The 19,333-nt window shown below is 42.7% G+C and overlaps 1 protein-coding gene across 1 annotated transcript in view; it reads left to right on the top strand.

Annotated features, from left to right (window-relative positions):
• Positions 1-16,416, top strand: part of LOC123017159 (sodium channel protein type 2 subunit alpha) — a 63,235-nt gene extending 46,819 nt beyond the window's left edge. The window contains exons 16-23 of the mRNA XM_044418311.1: positions 1,267-1,440; positions 3,132-3,254; positions 8,507-8,788; positions 10,102-10,155; positions 12,839-12,976; positions 14,042-14,146; positions 14,708-14,978; positions 15,221-16,416. Of these exons, the coding sequence (XP_044274246.1) occupies positions 1,267-1,440; positions 3,132-3,254; positions 8,507-8,788; positions 10,102-10,155; positions 12,839-12,976; positions 14,042-14,146; positions 14,708-14,978; positions 15,221-16,416 (2,343 nt within the window). The remainder of the gene's footprint in view (positions 1-1,266; positions 1,441-3,131; positions 3,255-8,506; positions 8,789-10,101; positions 10,156-12,838; positions 12,977-14,041; positions 14,147-14,707; positions 14,979-15,220) is intronic.
• Positions 16,417-19,333: the final 2,917 nt, after the last annotated feature.

Here is a 19,333-nt window from a genome sequence, read left to right as displayed (position 1 = left end):
TTTTAATTTAAATTTTCAGGATATTTTGAGTTGGTCAGATGAGTTGGTAAGATTCCACATAGAAATTTACAGTGGACTTGTCACAGATATGCACCATCATTATATACATTCTAAATAGAAATCCTTAATAAAATGTTATATTTATCAACCCCCCACCATACAATTGGATAACTGACAAATACATTTCACTGGTTTATTTTTGTTTTAGCTGTGGCTTAACATGGACAACCCCAGTACTGGTTTAATAAAGTGCTACTAGCTATGAGAACCAGTGTTGTGTGAGAATTAAATGGAGCTATGGAGGGTAAAATGGAGCTATGCATAGCTTCTTGGCTTCCTCACAAGAAGAAATAGGCAGGATATACATGCAAGATGTAGTGCTGATGATACTTTCAAAGCTGGTATATTGGATCCCATTTTGGGCTGCACACTTTAAGAAATGTGTAGATTACAGTGGGTTCAGAAGGAAGCAATGGAGACAAAGCTTTGACCATTGGTCCTGATAGAAATGTAATAAACAAAGTGCCAGGGTTATGTTTAGCCTGAAGAGGACAAGATGGAGGGGAGACAGGATAGCACTCTTAAGTGCCTGAGAGGCCGTCACCTAGAATCGTGCAACGATTCGATTTCTGTACCTCCAGAGGGCAGGACTAGATCTCATACACTTAAGTTACAGGAAGGCTGATTTCAGTCAAACATTAGGAGAAGCATCTTAATACTCGGAGCAGCAATGGGGTGGAGCCTCCTTGCCTTAAGTTTGGATTTTCTCAGCTGAGTAAGTTTTGGATCAGATGGCCCAAAGCATTAGGATTCTAAGTGGTAAAGAATGATCCACCTGCAGAATGGGATAGAAGAACATAGGAAGTAGCCTTGCAGTCAGACTGTCTATTTCAGACTTTCCCAACCTACCACTCTCCAGATGTGGCTGGCTGGGAATAATGGAAGTTGTGGCCCACCACATCTGAAGAGCACAGGGTTGAAGAAGCCTAATCTATGCTAACTGGTGGCATCTTCCCAGGGCCTCAAGCACATGCCCTCTTGCAAAAGCATGCAAAGCATGTCCCCTCCCCCACTATGCATACTCTCCCTAAGTGTCAAATCTGTCATCACTCATGTCAGTTGTTCTGGTCTGATGCACAGAACATGAATTGAAGTAGAGCTGTTAAGGGGAAAAATTCAAGTGTCTGCTTCTAAAGAAGGGGGTTGTGTGTGTGTATCAGATAATAAAATCATACTAAAATGTGGCTGAAAATTTCTCATTGACAGGCCTTTGAAGACATATATATAGAGCAGCGCAAAACTATCAAGACCATGCTGGAATACGCTGACAAGGTCTTCACATACATCTTCATTCTGGAAATGCTTCTGAAGTGGGTGGCGTATGGCTTTCAGATGTATTTCACCAATGCCTGGTGCTGGCTGGATTTCCTCATTGTTGATGTACGTCTTGTTTTTAACTCATTTTCATGCAAATCAGTTTGGGTGCATTAGTTATTGCTGTTATGCTATAGATGTTCAGAAGTCATGAAAGTGCTTCTCTGTCAGTGGAGAAGAGCCTCTCCTGTGGGTTGGCACTTACATTCTGGAGGCCCCTTAAGATGCCTGCAAAAGTCTCCACAGGCATAGAGGTCACGTTGATAGCTTTGCTGTTGGTGGTAAGGCCAATGTAAAGTATTCTGTGGGACAGACTTGGATCTATAGGATCCAAAGCCAGCACTGACTGGTGGTTCCACTCTTAGTGGTGTGGTGGATCCACCCTGGGTTTTAGCATGAACTTTAAGGAGGCTTTCCCTGGTTCTGAATCTGTTTGGAGGAATTGGGTTCAGCACTATAGATAGCTCCTTAAAAGTTCAGATTAAAATCAGGAGTGGCTACACTGCGTCTCTAACACTGGAAGATTTGGATATGGTGATTGCAAACCTCCACACACCCACATGCCCACAATTGCTCTCTTACTTCTGAATTTCACCTAAAATGTGTTACCTGGATTTAAAAAAACTGTTTAATTGATCTGTAAGTCACCATAAAACACTTACATCTTGTAAGTCACCCTAAAACACTTACAGTGGACCTTACGTCTATCTGTGATTGCATGGGCCACTGATTAGTCCAGATATGCCCACTGACTTTGTGGAAGAAGTGTTTTGGTGGGGGTGCAATGAAGCTGTGGACTCCAACATTAGGGCCAAATGTTCTCTAGGAGCTCCCCTTTCCGTCCCTCTTTTGCCAGTGTTTTGACAGTGGTAGGGGAATGGGGTCCTTCCAAGCAGAATGGGGTCCTTCCAAGCTGGGAAGAACTAAGTTTTTACACAATTATCAGAACCTGCTCTGTAAGTATGGTGAACCTGAGCATTCCAGAAATCACAGCAGCAGCAACTCCTGTGATCTCTGGATGTACTAGATACACCATGCAAGCAGACCGAACCCCACCTGTTGTGGAATGCTGCAGGCACTGTGGACCATGGAAACTAAAAGGGGACCTGAAGACTCTCTGGACTAGCTGGGAACCATTCTGCCACTTGAAACCCTGCCTGTCTTAAGTACCACAAAGTGCAAGAGTGGCAAGGAGGTCTCATCTAGGTCAAGATGAATGCAGAATTCAGGGAAGCTTCTGGGCCACAGTATGCACTGACCACATTGTTAAGAGTACAGTGGGGCCTCGAGGCCCCTGCTGAAATTAATCCTTTTAAAAATGATTTACAGCATCCAACAGATTTATATACTTGCTTCATTTTAAAGGATTGACCGCAAACAGGATAGGGGGGTAATTTGCTAATTCATATCTAATTTCTATCATTTATTTAAAATAATCTGACAATTTATTAGCCAACCATGCTTGGAATTCTGAGCATTTCTACCATTTTTAATTCTATGGCTGCTAGAACATTAGTAACACTACCAATCATGCAGCAGAAGTTACTAGAAGTAACTACCTCTGCTTTCTGGGTATAACCTATTCATCATATACATAATTTTGGGATTGAAAATTATATCCTGGAAGTAATAGCAGGCAGTTTAACTCTGGTCTTTTAAATTATTTTTAAAAGATTTCTGGAGGAAAAGTGCATGATGGTTCTTGTCCATCCAAGACAGTAATTTCCCTTTTTCTTCCTTTCTCTTTTCATGTGTAGGTCTCCTTAATTAGCTTAACAGCAAATGCCTTGGGTTATTCTGAACTTGGTGCAATTAAATCGCTTAGGACTTTAAGAGCTTTGAGACCTCTGAGAGCCTTGTCTCGGTTTGAAGGAATGAGGGTAAGGAGAAAAAAAATGAAAGTGGTTAAAATAATGTATGAATGAAACAGAACCTTTCAGACCATTTTCCTGAAGACATTAAGGACTTAATGTCCCTAGTTCAAGACACAAAGTCCCTAGTTCAAATCTCATTTCAGATAAACATTTGCAGGGAGCATCTGGGCAACACACCACTTACTCTTTTAGCCTTTCTGCAACTTTGGGGGAAATAATACCAGCCAACCTGCCAGGAGGTAACATTGAAATCCGAGTACCTGAAATGTGCTTTATTGTGCATATCAATTTGAATATTTAATTGGTGAATGCAAGTGTTTTAAACATTTTTAATTTTCTCGAACTAATTTTAAATAGCTTATACAGAACACTGGTAGAGCAGCCCAGGGGCCATAGGTTATGTCAGACTTGCTCTCCGAAGACCCTACTGCTGTCCTGTAAATGCTTGTGCAAGAGCTTGGAATGTAATGCATAGGGGAGTGCCACATTTAACACTCCTGCAGAAGAGTGTATAGGCTGAAGAACAATTCTGGCTTTGATTCCAACCTGATAACCTCAGAAGTTTGGACTGCAACTCCTACTGACCTTGTCCATTGGCAGTGCTGGCTGGACCAGAGAGAAGCTTTAGTGTAAAACCTTTGGGGGACACCAAGTTGCCTACCCTACTCATTTGCACCTATATGTATACGTATGTCCCTATGTAGTGGTGTGACTAAATGGATCCCTAGCTCTGACCTTGGATCTGTGTTTCTGAGCTTGAAACCCTAAGAATTCAAAGACTCCTGTGCCCATCCCCATCCCAGACAGTATCTAGAGGGCTGTAGGACTGCTCTGTCCATCCAGCTTTACATGAGAATGGAGTACTGCTACTCCTTTTAGGTTCTTAGACTTTGTTGGATTAAGTTTCATGTACTGTTGCACTTTAAAGAGCTTTTTGTAAAGTGCTTCTTCAAAGGTTCTGAGGAACCCTTCCCATCCTTCAGTAGCTGCTAAAAAGAGAGGAAGCATGATCAGTGAGGAGAGGGGGGGACTGTCTCTGTCTGCCCATCCATCCGTTGCCATGGCCTCAAGGCCTCAAGGCCTTAGACATGTGAAATGTGGCAGGCATGCTAAGGCGGCCGTAGGGGTGCTGCACTACAGATAATTTTGTTTATGGACCCATAGCACAGTTGGATTGGAAGTGGCCAGGAAGGCCTTGAGTTCAAACCCCTGCTTGATGCAGGACTCCAGGGTAAAGGGCGTCCTGCCCAGCTGCCTCTTGAATGCCCCCAGCGTGGGAGAGCCACCACTTCCCTAGGCCATTGCTTTCATTGCTGTACTGCCCTAACAGGCAGGAAGTTCTTACTGATGCTCAGCCAGAGTCTGAACTTGAGCCTTTTATTCCATGTCCTGCACTCTGGGATGATGGAGAAAACAATCATAACACCAAGCAAGGCCATTAGTTTTAATGTGTACATGTGGATGAAGCCTGCACTGACATCTTTTGTCACTAGGGGCTGATGTCCCTAACCAGTGCACAGCTTTGTAGTTACTACAGTTTGAAGCCTGGTGAGGTGACTAGGCTGAGAGACTACGTTATGCAGCTTTTCTCTCTGCCTACTGGAGGGCAGACACCATCACGGGAAGAGAGTAAAGAGAGCTTTGTCACAGGATTCCTACTTCAAGCACATGGGCTCAGGAAAGGGGAAATGTAAGTCAGTTGTTGTAGCCTCTGATCCTGTGGCTAGAAGAGGGAGGGAGGGAGGGAGGGACAGAGAGACATCCCACAGACCTGGTACTGACTATGCCTTTGAAGCGACTACCTTTTGTTTGCTTGTTTCCATTTAAATAGACTGCACCTGTAAGGATGGGTAACCTGTTTTTAAAAGAAGGCAAAAACATACAAGAAAAGCATGTCGATTGGCTTTTTTAAAAATATGTGCTTATCTATATAAAAATAATTTCAGGGCTCTGGGACAGCCACTAAAGCCCACTCCATCGTTAATGCCAAAACCTCACCTTTGTGTGGTTGGAGTTCTGTGCTGCAGATGTAATGTAAGCAAGCAGGGGCGCATGGGGCACCCCCCTCGAGAGGCTCTCTCCCTTCAGTCCCACATCCACACCAAACAGCCCTGGCACTGGTGTGGAAATGATTCAAGTGATGCTGGCTGCAGCTTGAGAAGTTTGCCACTGTAACTCAGTGCTCCAACTACACAGAGGCCGCTTTCCTTGCTACGTTACCAAGGAAACAGCGCTGCAAAATTGTGTGTGTGTGCCACTGTTCCTCATCTATGGCAGATGGATTGTCCTTCTCAGCTGACCACAGAGACTGCCATGAGCTTCACTGAGGCTGTGCTTTGCAGTGCCCGGGCTGGAGGGTCCTTCATGCCCAGAGGTGCTAACTTTCAATCTTTCACAAGGCCTGCAAGTTGTATATTCATGTGTGGGTGGAAGGGAAGGCTACTGTTAAGGAACTACACTTTGCTCATGCTCAGAAAGTATTTGTTCTTATTTTCTTTCACGTCTTTCATGGTTGAGCCTGACAATGAAAACAGGCTAAAAACATAGGGAGCAGCTTTGTACTTAGCAATGTATGGACTTTGTAAAATTGGTTCTGTCTGTAGTTTGCAGATTTTAAGGCACATTTCCTTTCATTGTTTGCTCGCTCGAATCAGATTTTGAGAAATGTATTTCTGAAATGTGTCATTCCACCAAAATACAGAACTCCCCCATCTTGTATTTTCATACTTTGGCCTATGCACACTTTTGGTCAGGTTTTAAAACATTTTCTACAAGTAAGTTGGCCTAAAATTATGGGACGTAAAAACAACAACAGAAACAGTCTACAAGTGTGCAGAATCCATGCAAGTCAGGAAGAGCTGGTCTGTTGTGGAATCCATGAGTCAGATTCAGAGAAATCCAAACTCATTGGAGTCCATTGCAGATTTTACCAACATCCCTATGTGTACTTTATTTGTCTGCCTAGCCCAGTTTTGATTCTTTGGCCTGCAGTCAGAGTCAGCTCAAGACATTTGTTGTTTGAGGCAAAAAACAAGATGTTACCCCTTCCTCATTCCACATACAAAACCAAACTGGACTGGCAGTTGAATCTCTCTTTGACTGTGAAGATGGAACAGCATCTTCTGACATCCTTGCTGCACTGTGGCAACATCTGCCACTTGAGGTGACTGCCTGCCCCTGCCCCATGGTAGGGCTGGCTCTCTTGGCAATGGCTGCCCTGCATTTCTGCTAGAGGGGAGTCTTCCTCATCACTGGGTACTTAGGATCCTCCTAGATAGGGATGCAAGGTATTGAACCTGAGACCTTCTTCAGATAAAGCATGTGAGTTGACCACTAGGCTGTGGTCCCTCTTCAGATTTTTCCTAGTTCAGACTGAATACTCCATCTGGAGCTCTGCAAATTTAAGGCAACACAGAAAGGAATTTTTAAAACTGTTATTTTCTTCAGCAGAGATTATAAACTAGTGTAGCACGGTGGCTAAGAGACACAACTATCAATCAGAAATTCTCCAGTTCAAAGACGCTATCTATCAGCCTCCCCAGCCTGATTATCTGCAACATCTGTACAACAGTGCTGTCATACTTCGTAAGATTATTGTCAGTACGACCAAGATAATGCGCATCAAGTGTTTTAAGCACTCAAAAAGCACTACATAAAAGTGATGTGTCTGTGCTTGCAGAAATTCACTATCTTAACTATTGCCTCATCATTTTCATTTCAGTCACCAGTCAAATTCCCCATGTCCACAGCAATAGCTTCCCTTTGCATGCACTCCAACAAAGTGGGCAGCTACATTCATATATATTATACAGGGATGTGTGCATAAAGAGCTGTCATCCACTTCCCTTGAAGTGACTGAAGAAGTCTCAGCAGGGAGTTGCAGCCCAAGCTCCAACAGCTGCTGGGCCTGGTGGTTCCCAGACACAGCTGAGCATTCCATGCAGAGCGGTTGCATGGAACTCTCAAAGTTGCTACCCGCGTCTTGGGCCTGGCACATTCTGTGATCTCAGGCTGCAATTTTTGACAGCTCAGATCCAGAGCCTGTAGGGCTGGAAACTGTAGGGTTAGAGAGCTCCATGATACCTAGTTGCAAATGGCGGAGGGAAGCCCTAACAGATGGCAAGGCAGCATCAGGGTAGGCCGGTGCTCACCTCAGACTGGGCTGCTCTTCAAATCACTATCCCATCTCTAGTTAGGGCCTGAATCTGCAAAAGCATTGTGGTGGTCAAAGCCCAGGTAGGTCACAATTATGGGTAGTTGGGCTGTATTCGGGATGAGAAGTCACAAGTTGTGGAGAATTGCTTAAAATCAAATGCGCATCCAGCTGGGTATTTCCTTTTGAAGAAGTTATTACTATGTAATGGCTTCTGCTATTAATTCTTACCTGAGAATCAAATTTCACATTACATTAATCAGGCTTCTCTTTCTTTTCCTTTTTTGTATAAGCATGCATGGCCTGATTTGGATCAGGACTGATTCCCCTATGCCCCTCCCCAAATTACCACTGTTGTAGTCAGTGGATTTTTTTCTTTCTTCTTCAACTCTCCTGCAGAGGAAGAACAAGTGCAGGAAGGAAAGGTTGAACCCACCCACCCCTTCCCAGGCCACTGTGCTCCCAATTCAGGGCTGCACATGTTCGCACAAAAGTAAAACGTAAGGACACCTCAGCAACAGGGTATGCAGTTAATGTAATGGGTAGTTTGGCCCTAATATAGTGGGGAGAGAGCAGCAGATTCACTCCTTCATGGAATTGGTTAATTTTGAACAATGTCTGAAACAATATAATTTCATTTGTAATTTTATTTGTATCAACTATTTTGTGACCAGTTATTTTTGAAAACACATGCTTTTCCTACTTTATAAATTTTCTGTATGTTTGTGTTTGACTTTTCTCTCCTTTTTTAATTCACATGGCTGGAACTATTAAATCAGGGTTGTTGTTTGTACTTATTATTCCTTTGTTTTACACTGTCCAGCTATTTCTGTTTATCTCATGTCTGTTTAGGTTGCCCTCTGATTTGTGCAGGACATTATGGGAAAAGCCCATGTCCACTTTTCTAACAGAGTGCAACCCTATGCAAATTGAGACTGAAATAAGGCTTACGACTCCTTGTTTTCGGTCTAAATTTGCCTAGGATTCCACCTTTAAGTTTTCATTTTGTTTCTTTTAGAAATAAGCATCCAAAGCAATCAAGTACCCTGTGCTTTTTGTAGTTCTGCATTCACACTTCCACTCTATGACTTAATCTGTTCTATAGGTGGTGGTAAATGCCCTCTTGGGAGCAATTCCATCTATTATGAATGTGCTTCTTGTATGTCTCATATTCTGGCTGATCTTCAGCATCATGGGAGTGAATCTCTTTGCCGGCAAGTTCTACCACTGCGTTAACACTTCAAATGGTGAAATGTTCAGTATTTATGAGGTTGACAATCAGACTCAGTGCCAGGAGCTCATAGAGAAAAATGAAACAGCCCGATGGAAAAACGTGAAAGTCAATTTCGATAATGTGGGACTAGGTTACCTCTCCTTGCTTCAAGTAGTGAGTAGCCATTCTTGTTATATTTCTTAAACTGTGGGGGAGGGGGTTGAAAAACACTCCTGTCTTGCATTTTGTTTCTTTCAGTAATGCTGTCCTTCACTCAAAAACTGCAATTCAGACGAAGCAGGCAGTCTGGCTACACCAGGAGTGGGCAACCTGCAGCTCTCAGGCAGCCTGTGATCATGAACACAATTAGGAAAAATAGGATGTATTTAGCCAACAATATGGTGAGGCTATGGAGTGCTGCAAGGGCTAAATTTAGTGCGTTTGCAAGATAAAAGTATCTGTTTTAACACCCCAAAGAATTTTGTTATTTAAGATCCTAGTGTGGCCCACAGGGGTGGTTGGGTTGATAATGGCCCACAGAGCTCTTGCATTTGCCCACTGCTAATTTACACTAAACCAGCTGGACTTCCTGGCTTCCGAAGGAATGTGTTTGCAACATCGTTTTTGCGAGCCAATGTGGTGTAGTGGTTGAGTGCTGGACTGGGACTTGGATCTAGGTTCTAGTCCCCACTCAGCCATGGAGCTGACTGGGTGACTTTGGGCCAGTTGCAGACTCTCAGCCCAGCCTACCTCACAGGGCTGTTGTCATGAGGATAAAATGGAGAGAACAGGCCCTTGTAACCCACCTTGGGTTCCTTGCAAGAAGAAGAAAGGTGGGATATAAATGCAAAGACATCTATAGGCTGCATCCACACAGTAGCGCTCTTCAGGCATTTCTCATCCAGGGTTGGATTAAAACTTGTGGAAAAGAGCACTCCAGCCCCACCACCTTCTTTCACAGCAGGGTGCTGGATCCTGCTGGAAGCTTCCAGGGCAAGGGGAGGCGCTCCTCTTCATACCATCAGGGTCCATCGTACAGGACAATGGAAATGTAGGAGGAGGCAGGCTGGGGCTGGAGCACTTCACTCCTCATGCATCATTCAACACGGATGAAGAACGCCAGAGAGGACTATACTCATCTCTGATTTAAAATATACACGCAGACACGCTTGCACATGCAGCTCCAGGCTGCCTTGTGTTCCATTCCATTTGGGAGGGATCAAAGCTTTCTTTGATCTACATCAGCTGAGTCCCTTTTCCCCTACCAGTACCCGTGGGAGCAGCAATGAGTGAGGAAAGACAGTGCCGCAACTAGGAGCTTCCAGTTTGGCAGTGGAGGTGAGGGAATTTGGGAAGAAGTAGGCAAACCAAGTGGAACTTTGGAAGAATTGGAACCCATCTCTAAGCTATACACAGTGTGAAAAGTTTTGCTGCTCAGATTTCGAAAGTTGCCGTCTTGCAGGCATTAAGCATGTCCTCTATTGCAGGCCACCTTCAAAGGCTGGATGGATATTATGTATGCGGCAGTGGATTCACGCAATGTAAGTACGCAGCTGCAGTACATCCCTGCTTTTGCTGTTGTTACTTCAGCTCTTGTTTCTCAGAACTGCTTGATGCTTGCACATTCACTGAGTGCCAGATAGAACATTAGTCACATGGTTTGCTGCTGAGGACAGGATAGGATTGCCCCACGCATCTGCCAGTTGGAGTGGATGGGAACCTTTGCAAATGGCAGGTGCAGGGGCCCTAATCTGAAGCACAGTGAAGCACAGGGGCCCTGTCCCTGTGGTGGGGTCGCAGTCTAAATTATACCCCCCACCCCAGTGTGTGATAGAAAAATTCTGCCCTGTGAACCAATCCCTGTGATTCATGTCATGTGCAATTTGGCCTACAGAGGTGATGCAAACACAGAGGACCACTGTGGCCTAGTGGTCAGAGCATTGGCCTGTGACTTGGGAGATCCAGGTTCTAGTTCTCACTGGGTGACTTTGGGCTGGTTGCTGACTCTCAGCCTAACCTACCTCACAGGGTTGCTGTTGTGAGGAGAAAATGGAGAGGGGGATTGTATAAACTGCTTTGGGTTCCTTGCAGGAGGAAAAAGGTGGGAAGGGAGATAACTCTAATGAAAAATAAATAAGATTAGCTCTCTACCTCCCAAAGGGCTTTGATTGAAGAAGGGATGTCATTTCTGCACATCTGGCGCACAGTTTTTACTGGCTGTCAGACCTGTTCTCCCTGATACTTTTCCCCATTAGACAACCCACACACAATCTGCAGTAGTCTTCTCCCCTATGGCTCTCCGATGGTCCTTTGCGTTGCATAAGCGTTGAGCATTCTCATTAGCAGATGGATAGTCTGCCACATTGTCATTGCTGAACAGCTGTGGATGGTGCAAGCACTGCAAGGCGGCATTCCAAAAACAGGACGAGTACCATTGCACATTCAGACATTTTAGATGTAATGGCATCAGTCCGAAATACTTTCAAATCACAACCTGAAGGAAAATATTTTCTGGCCAATGGTTGCATTATTAGTATGACTAAAACACACCTATAGGTATTCCAGTCTAAGATACTATCTGATTCGGAACTCTAGTAAACCTATCTACTTAGTAACAAATGCCACTAAAGTTAAGCTGTTTTTCCATACCCCAAAAGGGATGTAAAACAAACCAAGAAGGAAAAAACACTGGCACATCATCCTCTTTTGGGGGCGGTTCAAGACGTATACTGTCCTGAGTGCCTTGGAAGAAAGATAATAAATACAGTGGTACCTCGGCTCATGAATGCCTCAGTTCACAACCAAATTGTGTTGCGAACAAAAATTTCATAAAAATTTAGACTCAGGTCGCGAATTCTGCATTGGGTGGCCACCATGATTGCGGCCATCTCTCCACCCCCGTGAGTGGGGAGATGGCCGCGATTGTGCTGGGGGCAGGGGGGAGATGGCCAAGATCATGCCCGTCTTTCTTGCATGAGTGTGCCCATGATTGCGCCCGTCTTTTCTGCATGGCCACAACCGCAATCTCTGGGTCTCTTGCCCCCCAGTGCGCCGGGATGACAGGCGCGTGCAGGAATGACAGGTGTGATCGCAGCCATGCTGGGGGGACAGGGAGATGGCCATGATCTTTGTTGTTCTTTGTCACTTTGCTTCACATTTTTCCAATTAAAAAAATAGTTACAGAATGGATTAACCTTATTTACATTGAACCTTATGGGGAAATTTAACTTGGTTCATGACCAATTTGGGTCCCGACCAGAGTCCTGCAATGGATTAAGTTTGTGACCCAAGGTACCACTGTATCAGTAATGTAATATTTTTGCAGGGGCATAATACAACCGTATACTAGGGGTATTTTTCCTTCAGTGTATGCATGGTCTGGAGAGGTGAGACTGATAGACACTCAAGACAGAGCCTTAATTTCTCACCTCGGGGAGGTTAAGCTGGCTGCCTCATTAATGGCCTTTAGACAGTTTGTAAGAATGACTGAGTTTTGCAAAGCTTTCAGAAATTAGTGCTGCAGCTTGCATTTGGAGGGGCTTATTGCAATGACTGTATTTTATCTGCCTTGTTCAGCTGCCTTTTTCTGATCTGCATTTTTTAATTGTATGCTACCGCAAGCACTCATTGTCGAAGGAGTGATTCCAAAATAGATCATACAGCCAGACACTAAGGTGTAGCCTGAAGTCCAAGAGAATAATGGCATTCAGCCAGAGAGAGAATGTTGAATTGATATATTTGGTTCACAGGATATGGCAGCCCCTTGTGGTTTAAGTGACCCGTGGAGTCTGTTTTGCTAAGGCAGGCTGCTGTGGCATGTTGTGTTGTGTTATGTGAAACCTAGGAGGCAGGGGCTGTTGGATGGCTGGAAAACCATTGCGTAACCCTAAAACACGTCATGGGTTATTTGAAGATCGTCTTATCCCGAGACAGTGCTTGCTGCTTGTGTTTACACGCACAAGGGCCATCCCCCATGGTATGTTGTGAACTACTGGTACCATTTCATGGAGGCTAAAATACTTTGAGTGTGGGTGTTAAGTCAAAATAAAATGTGAACACACACAGCTCTATGAAAGTTTTAAAATAATTTTACCCTATATTGGTTGACTCTGTTAAATGTTGGCCTTAAAACGCACGATTCATAAAGAAAAGAAAAGCCATTTTGTGTTGATGACAATACTTTCCCACCCAGATTTCTGCTTAAAATTTCTGCTTGCTTTGCAGGTGGAAGAGCAACCTCATTATGAAGATAACCTGTATATGTATCTTTACTTTGTCATCTTTATCATCTTTGGATCCTTCTTCACCTTAAATTTATTTATTGGTGTCATCATAGATAATTTTAATCAGCAAAAAAAGAAGATAAGTATTCTATCACTTTTTTCTGGACATACTGAAAGAGGATTAATGATATGATTTAGCAGCTGTAGTGTTGTGTCTACTTTCAGAATTTACAGCTGATGATTTTCTTTTCCTTTTTGAGAAGACTTTTTATGGAGCTAGTTGTTTTTTCTGAGAATGCTCTGTTTCACCAAATCCAGTATTTTTATCTATAGCAAAAATAAACATACATGCTTTAACTGAAGCATGTATACTTATTGCTAAGGCTGAATGCTAAACAGTGAATTCTGAAACATTCAGCAGAAAAAGGAGCATGTGGTAAATAAAAAATATCAATACCTAAACTTTAAAAATTAAAAACAAACTTAAAGTTTCCCAGCATCAGTTTGCTAAAAAGTTTTAAACGAAGGAGGTGGAAACTGTTACTTTTAAAAAGAGAGAGAGCTTCTTCTGCCACCTCACACAAAATCATGGAGAGGCAAGGGGGAGACTGTGGCGTTGCTTGCTGCCAGGTCCTCACAGAAGGGGAAGACTTGAAATGGAATTGCAAATTTCATTTGTTCAAAGGACAGGGAGCAACACTGCATTTCCTCTCCTGTTCACTGCACAAGCTGGAGTGAGGCAGGAAAGCCACAGAAGGCTGGCTGGCTGGCTGGTTTTTCAAAGAGAAATGACAGGCACTTCCTCTTACAGTGCCATTTGGTGCCCCAACCCTTCTCCCCCCCCCACAGAACAGTACCATGAGTTTAGCACACACTGGTGTGGGGGAAACACAGAATATAACAAGTCATGAGATAAGTACTGTGAAGAAATCTGAGATCTAAAGGCAGAGATTGGATGGGGAGAATGGTTTGGGTAGGCATGAAGAGACCTGCCAGTGAGTCAGGAATTACAATGCTGGCGTAGGTTTCCCCCAGGATGCTCTGCCTTGTTAATGGTCTCACTTTCCCATCCATGCTATTGCCCAAGGACAGGCTGGTTGAAAGCGACTGCCCGTTAAGCACGACAATTCTTCTGAGTGAGTTTGTTGCTGCCATTTGAAAAAGAGGTAGCCGGTTGTAACCAGCTTTGATTCTGCCCTTTTACTTTGGAGGTCAAGACATCTTTATGACAGAAGAACAGAAGAAATATTACAACGCAATGAAAAAACTGGGCTCCAAGAAACCACAGAAACCAATTCCAAGGCCAGCTGTAAGCCTCAGTGTGATTTGCTTACTGTCATTTTTAATTTTATGCTGCAATTGGAATGTGCTTCAGTGATCATTAGAATGAAATGTTATGCGAAGTCACTATCATAGCTTTTAGTTTCTAGGTCTTTTTCCTCCCTTTCCTAAGTGAAGGAAATGGTGAACATACATTGTTGGCAAGTAAGAGCATGGTCACCACAGACACTGTTACTGTCTTTCTGTCAGCACCATGGGAATTATGGGAGTTGCAATCCAACACATCTGGAGAGAATTGGGTTGGGGAAGAATATCCTGGGCTTTGCAGATCAAGACTATGAGAGACTGAGAGAGCCACTAAGACAATTAGTTCGTGCATCAACATTGTCCAGCTGTACAGGAGGGATGATGGTGACACAGGAAATAGCCAGATGTTCCCCTCTCAGATGTTTCCTTCCAGGAGCAAGTAGCCCTTAACACACCTTGCTTTGATTTAACCTTAACTACTGTTCTACAGAGTGAATTTGCAAATGTTCTGTACAAAGTAAAACATGATATACAAATAATCAGATATTTTCTTCATCTACAGAACAAATTCCAAGGCATGGTCTTTGATTTTGTAACAAAACAAGCCTTTGACATCAGCATCATGATTCTTATCTGCCTTAACATGGTCACCATGATGGTGGAAACAGATGATCAAACTGATGCAATGGAAACAATTCTATACCGAATTAATCTTATCTTCATTGTCCTTTTCACTGGGGAATGTGTCCTGAAACTGATTTCACTCCGCTATTATTATTTCACCATTGGATGGAACATTTTTGATTTTGTAGTTGTCATTTTATCCATTGTAGGTAAGGAAAAACCCATTTCAATAAAGTATTACAATAGTGATTAGTGGAAATGATGTAGAGTTAATGGAATTTAGTTTGGAGTTTTCAGGCAAGTTTTAATTACATTTTAATTAATGAAGGTTTTATTTAACCTCCACTAATTTCCCTAGAATATATAGATCCCCTTCCATTTATTTGACAATTTATAACGCTGAGATGTTACATGCATTCCCAACTAATCTATTTTAAAATTTGATTTGCAGGTATGTTCCTGGCGGAGATCATTGAAAAATACTTTGTGTCACCCACCTTGTTCCGAGTGATCCGACTTGCCAGGATAGGTCGCATCCTGCGTCTCATCAAGGGCGCAAAAGGGATCCGCACGCTGCTTTTTGCCTTGATGATGTCTCTCCCGGCCTTGTTTAACATTGGCCTCCTCCTCTTCCTGGTCATGTTCATCTACGCCATATTCGGGATGTCCAACTTTGCCTACGTGAAGAGAGAGGTTGGGATTGATGACTTGTTCAACTTCGAAACGTTTGGCAACAGCATGCTCTGCCTCTTTCAGATCACCACCTCTGCGGGCTGGGACGGCTTGCTGGCGCCCATTCTCAACAGTGGCCCACCAGACTGTGACCCTGAAGTAGACCACCCGGGAAGCTCCGTCAAAGGAGACTGCGGCAATCCTTCGGTTGGGATCTTCTTCTTCGTCAGCTACATCATCATATCGTTCTTGGTTGTTGTAAACATGTATATCGCTGTCATTCTGGAGAACTTCAGTGTTGCTACTGAAGAAAGTGCTGAGCCTTTGAGCGAGGATGACTTTGAAATGTTCTATGAGGTCTGGGAAAAGTTTGACCCAGATGCAACCCAGTTTATAGAGTTCATTAAACTCTCTGATTTTGCCGCTTCCCTGGATCCTCCTCTCCTAATACCAAAACCAAATAAAGTTCAGCTAATTGCAATGGATTTGCCCATGGTAAGTGGTGACAGAATTCACTGCCTTGACATCTTGTTTGCCTTTACGAAGCGTGTTTTGGGAGAAAGCGAAGAAATGGACTTACTCCGAGTGCAAATGGAAGATCGGTTCATGCAAGCCAATCCTTCCAAAGCCTCCTATGAACCAATTACAACCACGCTAAAACGAAAGCAAGAGGAGGTATCTGCAGTCATTATTCAGCGAGCCTTTAGACGCTACCTTTTAAAGCAAAAAGTTAAAAAAGTGTCCTGTATTTTTAATAAAGATCGAATAAAACATGGAGACGATACTCTTATCAAAGAAGATATGATCATTGATAAGCTGAATGAAAATTCCACTCCTGAAAAAAATGATATGACACCCTCTACCACCTCTCCGCCTTCCTATGATAGCGTTACAAAACCTGACAAAGACAAATATGAAAAAGACAAAACAGAAAAAGAAGATAAAGCTAAAGATATCAGGGACAGCAAAAAATGAGCAAGTGAACCATGCCCTTTGTGACAAATTGTTTACAGCTCGAGAAAGTAAAGTATTATTTCAAAAGGACTCCCATAGGAGGTTTATGCCAAACTGACTGTTTTTGCACACATACACACACACAATAAAAATCTATAAATATATGTGTATATATATGTGTATATATATATATACATACAAATGTTAGATATATACTTAAGGTCAGTGCCTATTAGCAAGACAGTGACCCCTCGTCAGTCCAAAATGCTGCTCTGTAAAACAGGATGGCAAGCTTGACAGGAGGTTACTGTTTTTATTACCAGCTGACACTGCTGAAGAGGAAAGAGAAATGGCTACCCAGACTGTAGGGACCAGGGAAAGAGGTGCAAACCTAGAATTTATGTGTGTTTAACATAAAACACTCAAGTACAATAATTGTAATCCACTGTTTGCATTCCAACTGCCACATTTTTGCCATATTTTTACAAAACTCCGTGTTGGTGAGGTTGTCTTTTTTTAATTCACAGGTTGTTTACTATTATACGTGACTATTTTTGTAAGTGGGTTTTATGTTCTTGGGGTGGGTGGGTACAGGGTCAAGGACCAGCTGTTCTGTCTGCTTCTCTTGTAATGTACAGACAGAAGGTGATTTGCATGAAGGCATGCTGCACTCATAGACCATGCATGGAAACAAATAAGACTTCTTTGCACAAGAGTTTTAAATACTTCCATGTTTCAGGATGGCTCCAGATTCTGAGGTGCTTAATAACAGTATACATCTTTATGTCTCATCCTGACAGTTCTTAATGTGCCTGTAAGTCTCACAAAATCAACCGTTACCCAACAGAGGCGGCCCCCTCCCTGCCTCAGAATGGTACCGAATTGCAGTGAGGATAGGAACATACCTAGCAGTGCAATGCTACACATGCTTCCTCCGAAGCAAGCGCCACTGAGGTCAATGGGGTCTTCGCCCAGGTAGTTGGTACGGGATTGCAACTAAATTTAAATTTGAGTGGGGGGACGGGTGGGGTGGCCTTCAAGTGTTCTATGGGAAACAAAACACGTCCGTTCACTCATCTGGGACTGGCCAAAAGAGGGTGGAGAAAAACTGGACATTTTCGTTTGTTTTTGCTTTCTCCTGCAGTATTGTTTAGCCATCTTCTGCTCTCAGCAAGGTTGACATCGTATGTGTCAATGAGAAAATGCTGTCTGTGTAAATAGTTACTTTTGACCCTGTGGTGCATGTTTGAGCAAAGAAATAAAGGAGCTGGGCACAATATTCATTGCATCAAATATGTACCACAATAAGTGTAGTTCGCAAGCCTTGAACAGGAAAATATGATGTATTCCTTACCATTATAAGTAGTTTGGAGGCTATCACTGATGCATGTTGTTTATCTTGCCTTCGCTGCTGTATTTTTCTTGGATTTATTCAGAAATCTAATATGGGAAGCCATATGTCAGTGGTAAAAGTGAAACAAATTGTTCAACCAGGCATCATTCATCATTTCATCACGCAAGAGTTTGCGGCTATCGGGATGGGGTGGGGGGTGGGGAAGCTTCTTGCTCTGCCCTGACTTATTTTATTCTTCTCTTGAATTTTAAGTGAGTATTGTACAGTGTGTAGCCAGCTGTACACATCATATTACAAACAGCTTAATCTGTTCAAAATACATGGTTAGATTTTTCTAAGGAAAAATATAAATAGTGTACAAATCTCATTCAATTTTATTTTTCAGCATTTTGTACATAAATGACAAAGCAAAACTGATCTTCAGGTCGATGTCAAAGGCAGTTGTTACTTTCTGTCCATAGCACTTTTTAATTGAAGAACTTCACAAAGTGGGGGTGGGGTGGGATCAATGACAGGAGAGGATGGGAATAATGTTGGGTTCCTGGGTTGCTTTTTTAATTAGTACTGTATTTTTGCACACATCTTAATGTGGTTTTTCAGACTGAGTCCAAAATGCACTTGCTTCCAAATAGCTATAACTTGTAATTGAAATGTGGTGGGAAAGATTTGTTTGGAATCCTAGCACTGCCTGCATCAGCAATTAGTCCGATTATTCATAAAACCCTTGATCTTTTCCAGTGTTTGTTTACATAGACTATTCTTGTTGATTCATGCTGCACTAGAAGTCTTCTAAATATTATATGCGGTTCCACAATTATAATTTTTCCCTCCCACAAGAACCAAGTAGCGAACCTGTATATCTGATCACACTGGGACATTTTTTGTATTCCATTCACAAGCAAAAATTAAATGTTAATTCCTCCTTTTATTGAAACCGTTGACTTTGTGTGTTGGTGAACTGCATGCAGGAAAATGCTATTACCATAAAGAACGGTAAGCCACATTACAGTTGAGCCAAAAGAATAAAGACTTCATTCTTTTTTATTGTACTTGACGGTTCTCTCTTTGTTTTTACTGAAAATGTCTTATGGGGATGACATTCTGACCATAAAGATATGCTCATAAACAGAACAAAAATAAATGGTTCTTCCTGTTTCAAACCTAAATGCATTACTGGAACATGAATCACGTTTGCCACAGAGATGACACTGGAAATGGATCCCCGTCACAGCCATAAAGCATACAATAACTTATTTAAATCCATTAAAACTCCAAACCCATGCTGATGGCAACATTGCAGCTCACTTTCATGATGAGTAGCTAAACAGATTTTCACTCTACTTTTCTGATCTTTTACTGGTTTAAGCTATACATACATCTTGAGCATTACTCTTCATTTTGTATATACTTGATTTTCAAGTTAATGGATTTGATCCAGGATTTGCCTTCTGCATTTTCCATTCAAGAGGAAAAAAGTCTTCTCATGTGACACATCCCTCAGCCATCTTTGGGGAGCTCCTCCCACATACTTCACAGCTGACTCTGATACTCAGCAGGGTCTCCTGAATGCCTGCAAGCATTTTC

Source organism: Varanus komodoensis, unplaced genomic scaffold (assembly GCF_004798865.1).
Source record: "Varanus komodoensis strain SLA01 unplaced genomic scaffold, ASM479886v1 scaffold9, whole genome shotgun sequence".
Classification (NCBI taxonomy): Eukaryota; Metazoa; Chordata; class Lepidosauria; order Squamata; family Varanidae; genus Varanus; species Varanus komodoensis.
This window is presented reverse-complemented; position numbering and strand designations above follow the sequence as displayed.